The sequence below is a fragment of the Eretmochelys imbricata genome, chromosome 8, assembly GCF_965152235.1.
Source record: "Eretmochelys imbricata isolate rEreImb1 chromosome 8, rEreImb1.hap1, whole genome shotgun sequence".
NCBI lineage: Eukaryota > Metazoa > Chordata > Testudines > Cheloniidae > Eretmochelys > Eretmochelys imbricata.
The window spans coordinates 628,166-642,358 of record NC_135579.1 but is presented as its reverse complement, the minus strand read 5'-3'; the positions used below and the strand labels follow the sequence as shown (position 1 = coordinate 642,358).

Below are 14,193 nucleotides of genomic sequence, written 5' to 3'. Positions count from 1 at the left end.
GGAAAAGGGAGAGGGAAGTCTTTCTCCTCGGGCGTATGGGGTGGCGGCGGGCAGCCCTTCTCTCGGGTTCCTGTAACGGCACGTGGCCCTCGCGGGGCACGCCCGGCCCGGGCCGCTGACGTGGCGGCAGGTCGCGCCGCCTGGAGCCCCCTGGAGGCGGAACGGCGGGGCCGGGCCGTGTTGCCGGGGGACCCCGCTCGGCGCCGGACCTGGTGCCTGAGCCAGCGTGTCCGGGCAGCCCCGGGCCCGGGGGAGGGAGCCGGGAGTCGCCCCCGGCGCCGCCCGGGAGCATGTTCCCGTCCCGCAGGAAGCCGGCGGTGTATGGCCGGGAGGGAGCCGGGTGAGAGCGGGGCGGGGTCTCTGGGGGGCAGGGAGGGGGTGGGGCAGAGCGGGACGGGGTCTGGGGGGGGTTGGGGGGGATCGGGGCAGGGAGAGCGGGACGGGGTCTGGGGGGGGGATCGGGGCAGGGAGGGGGTGGGGGAGAGCGGGATGGGGTCTGTGGGGGGGGGTAGGGACGGGGTTGAGGGGATCGGGGCAGGCGCCAGGGGACAGGGAGGGAGTTGAGGAGAGCGGGACGGGGACGGGGTCGGGGGGGCAGGGAGGGGGTTGGGGAGAGCGGGACGGGGCCTGTGGGAGGGGATCGGGGCGGGGAGAGCGGGACGGGGCCTGTGGGAGGGGATCGGGGCGGGGAGGGGGTTGAGGAGAGCGGGACGGGGTTGGGGGGGGCAGGGAGGGGGTTGGGGGGGGCAGGACGGGTCTGTGGGGGGGGATCGGGGCAGGGAGAGCGGGACGGGGCCTGTGGGGGGCAGGGAGGGGGTTGAGGAGAGCGGGACGGGGTCGGGGGGGCAGGGAGGGGGTTGGGGAGAGCTGGGGGGGGTTGGGGGGGATCGGGGCAGGGAGAGCAGGATGGGGTCTGGGGGGGCAGGCGCCGGGGGGAAGGGGGTGTTGAGGGGATTGGGGCAGGCGCCAGGGGGCAGGGAGGGGGTTGGGGAGAGCGGGACGGGGTCTGTGGGAGGGGATCGGGGCAGGGAGGGGGTTGAGGAGAGCGGGACGGGGTCGGGGGGGGCAGGGAGGGGGTTGGGGAGAGCGGGACGGGTCTGTGGGGGGGGATCGGGGCAGGGAGAGCGGGACGGGGCCTGTGGGGGGCAGGGAGGGGGTTGAGGAGAGCGGGACGGGGTCGGGGGGGCAGGGAGGGGGTTGGGGAGAGCGGGACGGGTCTGTGGGGGGGGATCGGGGCGGGGAGAGCGGGACGGGGCCTGTGGGGGGGGATCGGGGCAGGGAGGGGGTTGAGGAGAGTGGGATGGGGTCTGCGTGGGGGGGGCAGGGAGGGGGTTGGGGAGAGCGGGACGGGGAGGGGGTTGAGGAGAGCGGGACGGGGTCTGTGGGGGGGGATCGGGGCAGGGAGGGGGTTGAGGAGAGCGGGACGGGGTCTGGGGGGGCAGGGAGGGGGTTGGGGAGAGCAGGACGGGGTCTGTGGTGGGGTTGGGGGGGATTGGGGCAGGGAGAGTGGGATAGGGTCTGGGGGGGGGATCGGGGCAGGGAGGGGGTTGAGGAGAGCGGGACGGGGTCTGTGGGAGGGGATCGGGGCAGGGAGGGGGTTGAGGAGAGCGGGACAGGGCAGCGGGGGGGGGGTCTGTGGGTGGAGGAGTAGGATGGGTCGGACTCTGGGGGGCTGGGAAGAGGTCTGAGAGCGGCGGGGGGCAGCGCACTCTGGGCCTGGGCCCTGACTCCCCCTTGCCCCAGGTCCTGCCGGCTGCTGGCCCTCCTGCCACAGAAGTGCTCCGTCTTCCAGCTCTTCTTTGTCACGCTACTTCTGGGCTTTGCCTCACTGCTGTGGCTGCAGCTCAGCTGCTCGGGCGACGTGGCCCGTCGGGGCCGCGGGGCAGCTGCCCCCGACCCCCTGAAGCCCTGCCCCCCAGAGTCCCGGGCCCCATGGGCTGAGGACCTGTCGTGGGGCCCCCACCGCCTGGCGCTGCTGATCCCATTCCGGGAACGCTTCGAGGAGCTGTTGGCTTTCGTGCCCCACATGCATCACTTCCTCAGCAGGAAGAGGATCCGCCACCACATCTTCGTGCTCAACCAGGTGGATCATTACAGGTATGGTCCTTTGCCACCCACGGAGCTAAGCTCTGCCCCAGGTTCTATCCCTGTGCTACCAGAGCACTTTGGAGGCCCAAGGTACCAGGCTTGGAGCAGCCCCTTCCCCAGGGCATTGTTTGTACTTCGGAGGGTTCTAGGCTCGCTCTGTGACCCCGAGCAACTCACTTTGCACCCATATCCCAGATTTCTCAGCTATAAAATGGGGATCACACTGTCCTCGGATGGGGGAATTTTGACCTTCAGGGCTTAGTGAGGACCATTTCTTTTCTCTTTGCTGGTCTGAGCATGTGGGGACTGGGGAGAGCTGGGGTGTGAGCAGCTGGAATTTCAGCTACTCTGAGCCTGAAGGTGGGCCCAGTTTTGTAGACGGTGAAGGGTTATGATAGTCTGTGTGGAAGAGCCTGTAGAAAGGTAAAGGGTTATTTTCCTTCTCCATCCTCCTTTCCCAGGGCCAGACCTGAGCAGGAGAGGAAGATTTAACTGTAGGCTTCTAGACTTTCTTCCTGACTATGAGCGCTGTGAGGCTGGAGCTCTGAGGGCCAGGGGAAAGCTACAAGATGCAATATTCGCTAGTGTCCTCAGAACAGCCTTAATACTCCCCCGTATGCCCACCCATCTGGGTCATCCCTTCCAAGAGCCCACTTTACCTGGATGGTGGTACCAGTGTTTAGCCCCTCCCTGCTGGCCACACCATGTTGGCTTTGCCTGTCCTCCAGGTGGCCCTTACAACATGCCAGCCACACCAATGCTTTGTCTCTTACATGTCATCTCCTTGCTGAACATCTCTCCAGTCTCCAGCCCACTTTCCCAAAGGGCTTCCCTTAGAATAGGCACTGACTGTTAGTTGCTTTAGCCCCTTACTAGCCATAGTGGCCAGGTGCTACTGACCCCCCTGCATGGGTGTAGTTTCAGTGTTGAGTTGCAGCACCTGGAGCCTGAGATCCCAGCTGTGAAGCCAGGAGAGACTGCTGGTGCATAGGGTGGGCTGGGTAATGATGTAACAGTGAATAAGCCTGTCTGGAGGATGACTGAGCCTCCTGCTGCTGCTGCGTCTACGGAAGGCCTGATGCTCCTGGTGCTGGGACAAGATTTTCCTGGTGTCTTGAGCAGGTTTAACAGAGCATCTCTGATCAACGTCGGCTTCCTGGAGAGCGGCAATGACACTGATTACATTGCCATGCATGACGTCGACCTCCTGCCCCGCAACGAGGCGCTGGACTACGGCTTCCCGGAGGCAGGGCCCTTCCATGTGGCATCCCCAGAGCTGCACCCACTGTACCACTACAAAACCTACGTGGGCGGCATCCTCCTGCTCACCAAGCAGCACTATGAGATGGTAAGTCCCGGCGCACAGTGGGGTGACGTCCTCGTCTGTTTGGGGGAGGATTGCTTGTTCATGGATCACTTTTCTCCACCCTGGAAATATGAAAGGGGCGACATGAAAGGGAGGGAGCTACAGGGTGTGTTAGGAATGGGGGCTCATGGGCTGAGCTGGTTGGGCTCTGTCTGTGGTTCCCTGTGCTCTGGCCGTGGCTCTCCCCCATGGGGCTGCTCTCCTGCCTGGCTGCAGAGGTTAGGCTGGGTTTGTGCATCAGGCAGATGCTGAGGGAGGGGGACATCACAAGCTTCTACCCCTGTGACACACTCTCATTTCAGTGCAATGGGATGTCCAACCGCTTCTGGGGCTGGGGGCGAGAGGATGATGAGTTCTATCGCCGGATCAAAGGAGCTGGCCTCCAGGTAGGGATCCTCTCCAGGCTCCTGGCCAGAGAAAACACCCTGTTCCCCAGGCATGGCCACCAGGATCTTTGCCAGTGCCTGGGAGAGGACAGCCTAGCTCCCTGCTGGCCCCTCTGCCTAGCCTCCCGCAGGTCCTGCTGAGCCCAGGGGAGGAGGTGATGGGGTGCAGGAAGCTTTGGGCCTGGGCACCTGGCTTAGGGCAGGGGCTCCAGTGACTAATGCACGCTCTGCTCTCCCCCCCAGCTTTTCCGCCCCTTGGGAATAAAGACTGGATACAAGACCTTCCAGCACCTGCATGACCCAACCTGGAGGAAGCGAGACCAGAAGCGCATTGCTACCCAGAAGCAGGTGTGAGCTGCTCCCTTGGGGCGGGGCAGGGGCCCTTCTGACCTCTGCACTGGAGGGGAGGGGAGAAGGGGCACCCAGGGAAATGGTGTCTCTTTGTGACCTGCATGCGGCTGCATGGGTCTGATCCAGCCCAGCTTGTTGCTCTAGCCCTGTCCCTGCTGGCTCTATGCACTGTCCTTTCTGCTGTGTGTGAACTGAATGCCGTGTTGTCTTCCTCAGGAGCAGTTCAAGGTGGATCGGGATGGGGGGCTGAACAATGTGAGGTATCAGATCGAGTCCCGGACGGCGCTGAGTGTGGCTGGAGCTCCCTGCACTGTCCTCAATATCCTGCTGGACTGTGATGCCAGCAAGACCCCCTGGTGCACATTCAGCTGAGCAGCCTGCCTGAGGCTCCAGTCATGCCTGCCGTGCTGAGATACTCAGGGACCGCAGCGGGGCCATTCGGTGCAGGGCAGGTTCACTGCAGCAGCTGAGCGCAAGGGCTGGGGCATGGAGACGACAGGCTAGAAGAGGGCTGAGGAGCCAGCCCAGCTCCTCGGTCAGTACAGCTGGGAGGGGAGAACTGAGACCAAGACACTGCGGCCCCCAGCACAAGTGCTGGCATCACGGCAGGAAGGCCGCTCCCTCCTTGCGCTGGCCATGGCAGAGCCGCCTCCGTACTCCAAGGGGACAATAAAGACGCATCAGGACCATGTGAGGTCGATGCACCTAGCCACGCCCTGCTTTCCATACCAGTGCCCCTATGCCAGCCTCAGGCGGGCACCATCCCTGCTCCTCCTGCTCCTCGCTCCCCTACTGCTCTGTGATTCCAAGAGGAAGCAGAGATGGAAACTGGGCTGTGAGTGTCTGACAGTGCCCCAGCTCCCTGGCAGGCACACTGGAACTGCAGCCGTCAGGGCAGGGGGCCAGTCACGCAGGAGGCTCACAAGAAAGGTTTGGTTGATGCAGTGGGGCCCTGGTGCCCAGAACCTCATTAACACGGGCTGGGATTTCAGCAGAGAACGGGACGTATTGGCTACAATACTGCCCAGAACTTCCCATTCCCCTTCATGCGGCTTCTAGGGCCTGCTGCCCACCTCTGCTTTCTGGTGGCGTAAGGTCATGTTTCTGCTGAACCCCAGCTAGTGAGCATGTCACTGCTCACCTGCTGCATCCCCTAGAGCACAGCCATGCCACTGCCACTTCCCACAGTACAGACCATACTCCAGCCTTCTCCATGGGACTTGAGTGAGTATCTGGTGCCTGGGCCTCTAGTGCCCCCGGGCCCTGAAGGGACCGAGCCTGGGCCCTGCCCTCTCCCAGCTCTGGTTAGGAAATCCTGTACTGTGTGTTCCCCTGGAATGTAACGGCTGCTAATGCACAGCAGTGGTGGCATTAAAGCCAGTGAAACCATGGATGGTGTCTGTGCAAGAATCCAGCCCAGGGCTCCTCCCCAGCATCTAGAGACGGGGCTTCCTGTACTGCAGGGGGCAAGGTTCTGAGATGCCTACCCCGAGGAACAGCACAGGCCAGTGGATGTTTCTGGTTAGAGAAGGACCAGAGGGGGGTGTTTGTATGTAATTAACCACAGGAACAACTTCTCCGGGGCCCTGGGGGACTCTCCACCACTGACCATTTTTAAATCCCAGTTGGATGTTTTTCTAACAGCTCTGCTCCAGGAATGGTTTGGGGATAGGTCTCTGGCCCGTGCTATACAGTAGGGTGGACTAGACGATCACTAAGGTCCCTCCTGACCTTGGAATCTCTGAACTGAGCCTCCTTCTTGGACCAAGAGGTTGGCCAGCCCCTCCAGCTGCAGCCAACAGCAGCTGCTCCATAGGCTGGGTTCTGCTAGCCCAAGGACCTGCAGCCCTATAACTGCCAGGCCCATGGCTTGTAGAGCCAGGACTGCTGGGCTCCACTCCTGCAGCCTCTGGAGGCTCAGTGCCGCAGAAGGTGGCTTCTTCTGCTGGGTCTAAACCTCTCACCCCCAACCTGTTTTCATTGTTATGAGATGCGGGGAGGAAGCAAAGCTAGCTCTTCCAGCCCGCAGGAGGGTTTCACTCCGTCCTTCCATGCAGCAATCAGGCCAGGCATGACAGTGTCCTGCTGGGTGCATCACACAATGCTGAATGCAACAGCAACCTTGCAGCTGGAGGTCTTGGACCAGCTGTGGGGCGTGCCCACCCTCCTCCCAGGCTCTGCTTTGGTGGAAAAGCCCATTTAGCTCAGGGCCTGATATCAGCTCTTAGAGAAGGGCCATGTTCTGCTCAGAGTGGGGGGCTGCACATGGTGGGGGTGGGACTACAAGGCTCAGCCCATGGGCTAGGCCCCCACAAGCTGGACTGGCCCCTGGTAATACCCCCTAAAGCAGGGATCTGCTGCCCTCCTGCAATCCCCTGCAGGAGCATGAGGGAGCAGCCCCAGGGAACAGGACGGACCTGTCGCTTCATGGCAAACTCAAAAGGTTTTTTCTGCGCATCTGAACTGGCACTGGGGATAGTTGCTGTGAGGGGGCGGGGTTCCCTCCCTGGGTTGGGGCACGTGGGGGAGGAGAGCTCAGGGGGCGAAGTGCTTAGCTCCACCCTGAGGAATGCATAACCATCATGGGACAGGTGATGGTGGGGTGGGGTGGGGTGGTGGGATACGCCGGTCTGGGTTGGATAGAGGGGAAAGCTCTGGGTCCAGGAGGGAGTTAAGGGCTCAGAGGGTCACCTCTAGCTCTGGCTGGGCAGAAAGTCTCCTGCCTGGGTCCATGCCATCAGTGCTGAGGGCTGGGGTAACTGATTGGTAGAGCTTTGGGAGGGGGTATCTCATGCACTATGGAATTACCAGTCTTGCCAGCACTTCCTGCTCCAAATAGTATGAATTTGTAAAGCTCCCAGGAGTGGGAACGGAGGGAAGCCACAGCACCCGGGTCAGGGCTTGAGTCTCAAGCCAAAGCATCTCAAGCAGACGTGGCAGCCTCTGAGCAACTGTAGCTGGCACCTCTGGGCGCAGCTGTGTAGGGTGGGAAAGGCTCATCGTGAAGGCGTGTAGGGTTTGTGACCTCTGTGGGGAGCTGCCATCCTCCTGTGTCCCATGTAGGGGTGGGCAAGTGGCCTGAGGTGTCTCGGGGGAGTTGCCCAATGACTCTGTGTTCCCCTCCTCCAGCAGCTGGGATTTCTTAGGGTGCTGCTGCAGGGCGACCCACTGGTCAGGCTGGCTGTGGGAGGAAGCTGGGTGCTTAGCTGCGGCAGAGGGGGCCTGGTAGGCCCTCTCTTTGGAGAGGTAGGTCCTTAGCTGCAGCTTAGTGCACGGGGAGGGAGCCATCAGAGCAGGAGCTGCTGGAGAGGAGAGAACACAGGAGTTACATTGGGCGTGTGTCTGGGAGGAGAGAGGGGAAAGAGACTCGAGCTGGTCACTGTGTTTTGGAGCTGCACGTGCAGAAGCACTGGATGGGGGGAAGGGAAAGCCTGTAATAGGGCTGGGACTGTACCTGGAATGCTGTGCTCCTTTCCCTCTGTGTCATTATACTGTGCCCATCATTGAGGTATCTGGGTACCACGTTACCAAAGACACCTATGACTAGAGGCAGCGCCAAGAAGGGGGTGGTGGAGAGACCAATTCCCAGAGCTGGATGCCCATCTTGGCATAGCAATGGGGGAAGGATGCAGGATAAATCTACACACCTCACAAGGGGGTGAATCCTCGCTGCCAGGAGACAGGATCTGCATGAACTGGAGGTCGAGCTGCAGCTGCCCTCGCACCTTGTCAGGTCTGCCACGTCTGGATTGCAGCCCGAACCATCTGCGCCAGACAACGCCATGAACCATGGAGGAAACTGCTTGAGCCTTCACCGCTCTATTTGTCCTGAACTCACAGAGTTCAGCCCACTAAGGACTGGGGCTGCGGGCAAAGGAAGCTAAATATTGTGCTGAGTCCTGCTCTTAAAAGTTATATCTTGTGGGTACACCTCACTGCCCCGGGGAAAAGCCCCCCGGCCCTGGCCACACAGGCTCCCCAGTCGTGTGCAGAGGAATTTGTCCCTTCTAAGTCCCCTGCCTGGAGAGCTATTTACTTCTGGGCCAGCATGGGATCCTCCCGTTTCAGAACTAGGGCTGGGAAAGCCCATCGTGTGTGGTGCAGCAGCTCTGCTCTCACCCACCCCTGGTTCTGGTCTCTAGCTCCCTGAGCCACTTTCTTCTGCCCTCTCCTTTCCCTCCAGCCCTTCTCCTTTCCCCGGTCACAGGCTTTCTGCACCCGAGCTAAGACAGTGCTTTCTAGGGGGCTTTTACCAGCTAGTCGGAAAGGCCCACACCCACCGCACACCTGGCCAGGCGCATTTATGGCAGGCTTCGGCTTCCTCTTGATCAGTCCTTGGACCCTGCCAGAGAGGAGATTCCAGAGCCCCCATTCCTCTGTATGTTGGCACCAGAGAGCCCAACCCCACACGGTAAAGCTCCCCGTAGAGTAGCTCTGTGCTCTGGGGCACCAGGAGTCATGAGAAGCCCTGCTGCACCCCACACAGACCCCAGGAGAAAGTGCAGGAGGAAGAGGTGACTGAGTCCTGGTAATGTGTCTGGCTCATAGGTCAACCACAGAAGGGCAGGAGGTGCATGGTTCCCCAGGACACCTCCATTCCCTGGCCCCAAGTCTCAGCCCCATGGACGGGGGGCCCTGCGACACTCACTTATTCTTCCTCCTTGCCTTGTCGCAGAACAGCTGTGCCAGGGGAAGGCAGAGCCGGCCCAGGAATTGGTCGGGGCGATGGAGAGAGTGGTGCATGGCAGTGAGGACGAGACTGTGCTCTTTCGTGACATCCAGCCAGCTGGGCAGCTGGAGTGTGCACTCCTCCCTCCACTCAGGGGTCAGGCTGTGGGGTACCACTGACGTCATGTATTTCTGCTTTTGCAGCTGGATGACCACGTAGGGGCTGCTGGAGCCAGCACCCCCCTTGGCCCGCAGCGACCGGGCGCTCAGGACGGCCAGGCGGAGGTGAGTTGGATGCCACTCCTCCGCCTCGGCCACGCTGCAGGACACGAGCCCATGTCAGTCCCCAGTGACCCCTCGCCCACCACGGGCTGAGAATCTGCATGAGCCAGCAGGGTCACGGGGGGAGTGCCCCCCAGCCCCTGCCCATACCCCGAATGCAGACAAACCGGAGATTGGTGTCAGGAGATGGCGGAGGGCAAGACCCTGGTGAGGGATGGGGGGGAGAGTGGGGCTAGTCAGCGAGGGGGGGGGGCAAGCCGCCCTGGAGGGGTGTGGGGGGGGCTAGTCAGCGAGGGGGCGGGCCAAGCTGCCCTGGAGGAGTGGCGGGGGGGGCTAGTCAGTGAGGGGGGGGGCCAAGCTGCCCTGGAGGGGTGTGGGGGGGGCTAGTCAGTGAGGGGGGGGGCCAAGCTGCCCTGGAAGGGTGTGGGGGGGGCTAGTCAGCGAGGGGGCGGGCCAAGCTGCCCTGGAGGGGTGGGGGGGGGCTAGTCAGCGAGGGGGCGGGCCAAGCTGTCCTGGAGGGGGGGGGGCCAGTCAGCGAGGGGGCGGGCCAAGCTGCCCTGGAGGGGCGGGGCAGGGGCTCTTTACCCCGGGCGGGGGCTCTGGGCTCCGTGCTCCGCCTCCATGGGGGCTCCCCGGCCCGCCCACGTGGCACCGACACGCCCCCTGCTAACGTCACAGAGCCGCGGGAGGCGGGGCCTACACAGGCCAGAAGATCCTGGGGCCGGAGTCTTCCAGGAGGCGGGGCCAAATCGGGCCATTGGCCCCGCCCACGGACCTCTTGAGACTGCGCGAGGCCTGCTAAGGGGGGCGGGGCAGAGCCGGCGAATGGCGGAGAGAGCTGGTGAGGGGCGGGGCCCGGGAGGGGGGGCCCGAGGGCTTCGCTGACTAGCCCCCCCGCCACCCGTCCGGGGCAGCTTGGCCCACCCCCTCGCTGACTAGGGCGGGGCCCGGGGCGGGGGGGCAGAGCCGGCGGGGCGGGGCCCGGGACGGGGGGGCAGAGCCGGCGGGGCGGGGCCCGGGGCGGGGGGGGCAAAGCCGGCGGGGCGGGGCCCGGGGCGAGGGGGCCAGAGCCGGCGGGGCGGGGCCCGGGACGGGGGGGCCAGAGCCGGCGGGGCGGGGCCCGGGACGGGGGGGGCAGAGGGGGCGGGACCGGGACCGGGAGTGGGGCGATGTCCGAGACCTGGGCCGCAGGGACCGGCCTGGCACCGGGGCGCGGTGGGAACAGCCGGCTGCCCGCCCGCCCCCCCCGGGCACAGACTCCTGCTCCCACCCGGCTGCGGCCTCAGGAGGGCGTTTGTCATTTATCATTTCCCTGTGTGAGGGACACAGCAGCGCAGTGGTCCTCTAGTTGCACCCTCATACTTGCTACTGGGACATGCAGGGCACTGGCTGAGGTAGGCCACATGTCGTGATAGGCATGTGTAGGACCCATGGATCTTGAGTGCTGTGTTGTGGGGGGGCTGCTCATTGTAGCATTAGAGACTTGTCTGCAGGTTTTGCATCTGTTGCCTGGAAGGGTTTGGTGCTGTTTTGGGGTGTGCTGGTCTGTAGGCAGCTTGCTTCTGATGATGAGCTTGGGAAGTTGTTTGAAGGACAGAAAAGGGGGTTTGGGAAAGGTTTCTTTTGGGATGGGGTCCCCATTGAGGATGGGTTGTAGTTATTTGATACCCCATGTGGGGTGGTAGGTGACAACTTAGGGGGTGCAGTTAGAGGTGTTCTGTATTGAAACAGGTTCTCCCAGGGTATTTGGGAGGCTCGTTCCATGGGGTGCAGGCAGAATCCTCTGCTGATTGAACCCTAGCGTTAAGGGCTCTTATGCCTCAGCCCAGCCCTGGACAGAAGAAGGAAGGGCTGGACTGAGCCAGGGGCAGGGAGACAGGCCTATGCAGCTCCCCATTGCCTGGGGAAAACTCCCACTTGACTGCAGTAGGGCAGGGGTAAGTTTGCAGCATTCCTTAGCAAATCACTGGCTATTGCACTAGCTCAGGTTTCCCCCAGGGGGAGCTGAGGTGCCAATGAAATCTGCTGTAAGAGCTTCAGGGACCAGCCAGGTCAAGTCCTGGCAGCTGGGAGATGGGCTGACCGCAGAGTTCTACCGCATATTCTGGTCCGCCCTCAGCCTGGCCCTGCCACCACCTGGGCTGAGTCCTTAGGGAGCAGGGTGCCTCCCTGTCGCGCAGGCAAGCTGTACTCACCCTGCTGCCGAAGAAGGGGAAACTCTGAGCTAAGGAAGTGGCACCCAGTTTCGCTCCTCAGCATGGACTACAAGGTCGTAGTGAAAGCCATCTCACTGCTCCACCTCAGCCACTCTTACGCTGTCCCAGCCAGACCGTCTTCAATAACCTCCAAGAGGGGAGACCTAAAGGACCTGTAGCAGCAGGGTCCCAAGTACGACTAGCTCTTTCTGCCTGGGCCCCCAAAACCTGCCCAGGCTGAGGCAGTGGGGCTGACGGCATTACCACTTGCTCCAGTACATACCCATCCATCCTGGCCTGGGAAGCTGAGGGATACCAAGTGAGCGAATGACTAATGCCCGTTCTGTGTGCACACATGGAGCTCTAGACTGTGCTACCAGGGGAATTTAACCTACTCTGAGACTTTCCTATTATTGATCCTACAACACCCCAAACTGGGGCTGCATGTCACATAAGGAGGCAGATCCATGTCCCAAGGGATCACAATTGAAATAGATAACCCACTGATGAAGGCAGGGAGGGGAAGAGGTGGCCTTTGGGCCAGAAGATGCATTGGACAGACTGCCCTGCTTTCCAGACAAACTGCTGTGCTACTCAGATGTCTGCGCAAGGTGTAATCAGCACGGGGTGTGGGAGTGTGTGTTTCTGTGAGCACTACCTAGTGCAGGTTTAAATTGTGTAAAGGGTCTTGTGCAAACTGGGTCTCTCAACATGTTATGGCATCCACCCCAGAAAACTGTAGTCACACAGAGAGCCAAGATGGGGGGGGGGGGGGAGTGAAGACGCATTTTACTGAGATTTTAAAAGAGATGGGGAGTTGCTGAGGCAAATTGTATATGCACACGGTTGCAAGTGAGTGTGTGTTAAGAGGCTTACAGGCCATTTCAGGGCTGCAGAATCAGCAGGATGCAAGCACACTTTGGCCAGACCTCCTTCCACCCCAGATCCATCCCTCCCTCCTCTGGCTCTTGCAGCCCCAGATGCTTCCTGCACTGTGGAAGAGGGGATGCTGTGGACCTTGGTGGCAGGGTAGTTCAGAGCCTATGGGACTGCAGTATTCCTCAGGGAAGCTCAGGCCTTCATTTTGCCCCTTGCTGCAGGGCAATGTTGTTGTGCCCCTCCCTGGTGCCTAATTGAGCATTAGCAACCCCAACCGTTTAAAAACCAAGTCAGGCCCCAGTAAATCAGGCTCTTGGCTTCAAAATGGTGAGCTTCTCAGAACCAGTAGCCATGGTCTCTGCCTGGAGGCATGCATGTGTTGCGTAGTGCATATAATTACTGAGTTAGAAGGTGAAGGTGCTGGTGCTTTGCTTGGGTCCCTGTTTCGGAATGAGCTCGGCTGGTGCTTGCATCCTTGTCTCTGCTGCAACCATCATCATGCCCCAGAATCCTGACTCCCTGAATGGTGACAGCTGGGGAGGGGACACAAAGTAGCAAAACCAAGCATGGGCTGGGAGGGAGTAGGTCTGATTCAGAGGTATTGATTGTATCATGTCTCATGACTAAAGCAGGCAGGTGCGGCAAGGAGAGAGCTCATCTCTGTGCTGTGCTCTGTGTAACTGACATTGGAAGCAGTAGAGGCTCCCTGGGATTCCCTTTGAAACACCTTAGCTGCCCTCCCCTTTGAGCTGGTGAAACCCAGTGAGCCCAGAGCCATGCTGGCTGCATGCTGAAGAATGTTTAGCAAAAACCCTTATGCTGCTCTGCTCCTACCCCACCCCCGTTCAGCACAATCAGGGCTCTGCATGCAGCCTCCTCTCAGGCAAGGCCACATTCTAAAATTACTGCTGCTGATTAAAGGGCTGTCATTGATCTCGCCCACGTGTTCTCAGCAATCAAGACTTCCATGGAGAAGTGAGAGAGGTGCCACTTAGTCTGGTGCTGACAACATGGTCTTTATAAACGGGGCAAAGGAGGGAGCCCCTGCAGTTCCATTACCACTGAGACCATATCACTGCAGCTCGGTAATGCGTGAACAGGAATGCTAGGTGTGCTTCCAGGCTCTGAACTGTGCATGGCTGGAAATTCTGGATGCTTCATACAATCAGATGTTTCATCCCTGGCCAGTTCTGTTTCCTGTCATCAACTTCAATGGGTTTCACAATACAAATCCCAATGATACATGTCCAGTGCCAAGCCCCAGGGCTGTGCAGCGAACAAGTTTGGCAGCACTGAACTCCTCACGTACACCTTCTGTGGAGAGCCAGGGCCCGTCACCATGCTCCACCAGGGCCAAGCACACATGCAGGTGGCTCCTATTGCAGCAAGGCGAGCCAGGCTCTCCCCACAGTGCTGTATGCTCCTTGGGTGTCCTAACTGTGGGACAGGGCACCTGCTGATTACTGAAACAGATCATAGTTTCCTGCTTGTGAGCTCCCTTCCCCTTTTAAGCTGCAGATTTTCTCCTGTAGGGAGTGGGCTGTGAGGCCAAGCATCATTTCACCTTGGAACAAACTGACCCTTAGGGACACAGGCTCCCTGCTGCTATGGCTGTAATAAAGGACACAGATGTGCAAGGACACACACTGCCCACGAGTGGATGTGGTGATGCTGCCCCTGTAAACAGTTGGAGGCATGGCTTGAAGCAGCCTACAGTACGTGTGTCCCTGCCTAGCTCTGCCTGTATCCTTGCAACCTTCTGGGGGGACAGGGCTTGATCATGGCTGAAATTCCAGTGCCCGGAGGGCAAGGGAGCAGATCTGTCTAATTCCTCTAGTAATAGTACTTGCCCTCTACCCATCTCTCCCTCCTGCCAGCCAAGGGCTCCAAGCACATCGGGGATGTCTATTCGTAAAGCTTCGTAATCACCACCCCCTCCCCTGGAGGGAAGGGTTGTTATCTCCTTTGTGCAAAGGGG

The 14,193-nt window shown here is 60.8% G+C and overlaps 1 protein-coding gene across 1 annotated transcript; it reads left to right on the top strand.

The window, feature by feature from the left end:
• The first annotated feature begins 202 nt into the window (after nucleotides 1–202).
• Nucleotides 203–5,582, top strand: B4GALT7 (beta-1,4-galactosyltransferase 7). The gene is made up of 6 exons (XM_077824941.1): nucleotides 203–340; nucleotides 1,744–2,097; nucleotides 3,211–3,436; nucleotides 3,757–3,840; nucleotides 4,084–4,188; nucleotides 4,408–5,582. Exons 1-6 carry the CDS (start codon nucleotides 291–293, stop codon nucleotides 4,561–4,563), a joined length of 975 nt encoding a protein of 324 aa, XP_077681067.1. The 5' UTR covers nucleotides 203–290; the 3' UTR covers nucleotides 4,564–5,582.
• The last annotated feature ends 8,611 nt before the right edge of the window (nucleotides 5,583–14,193 follow it).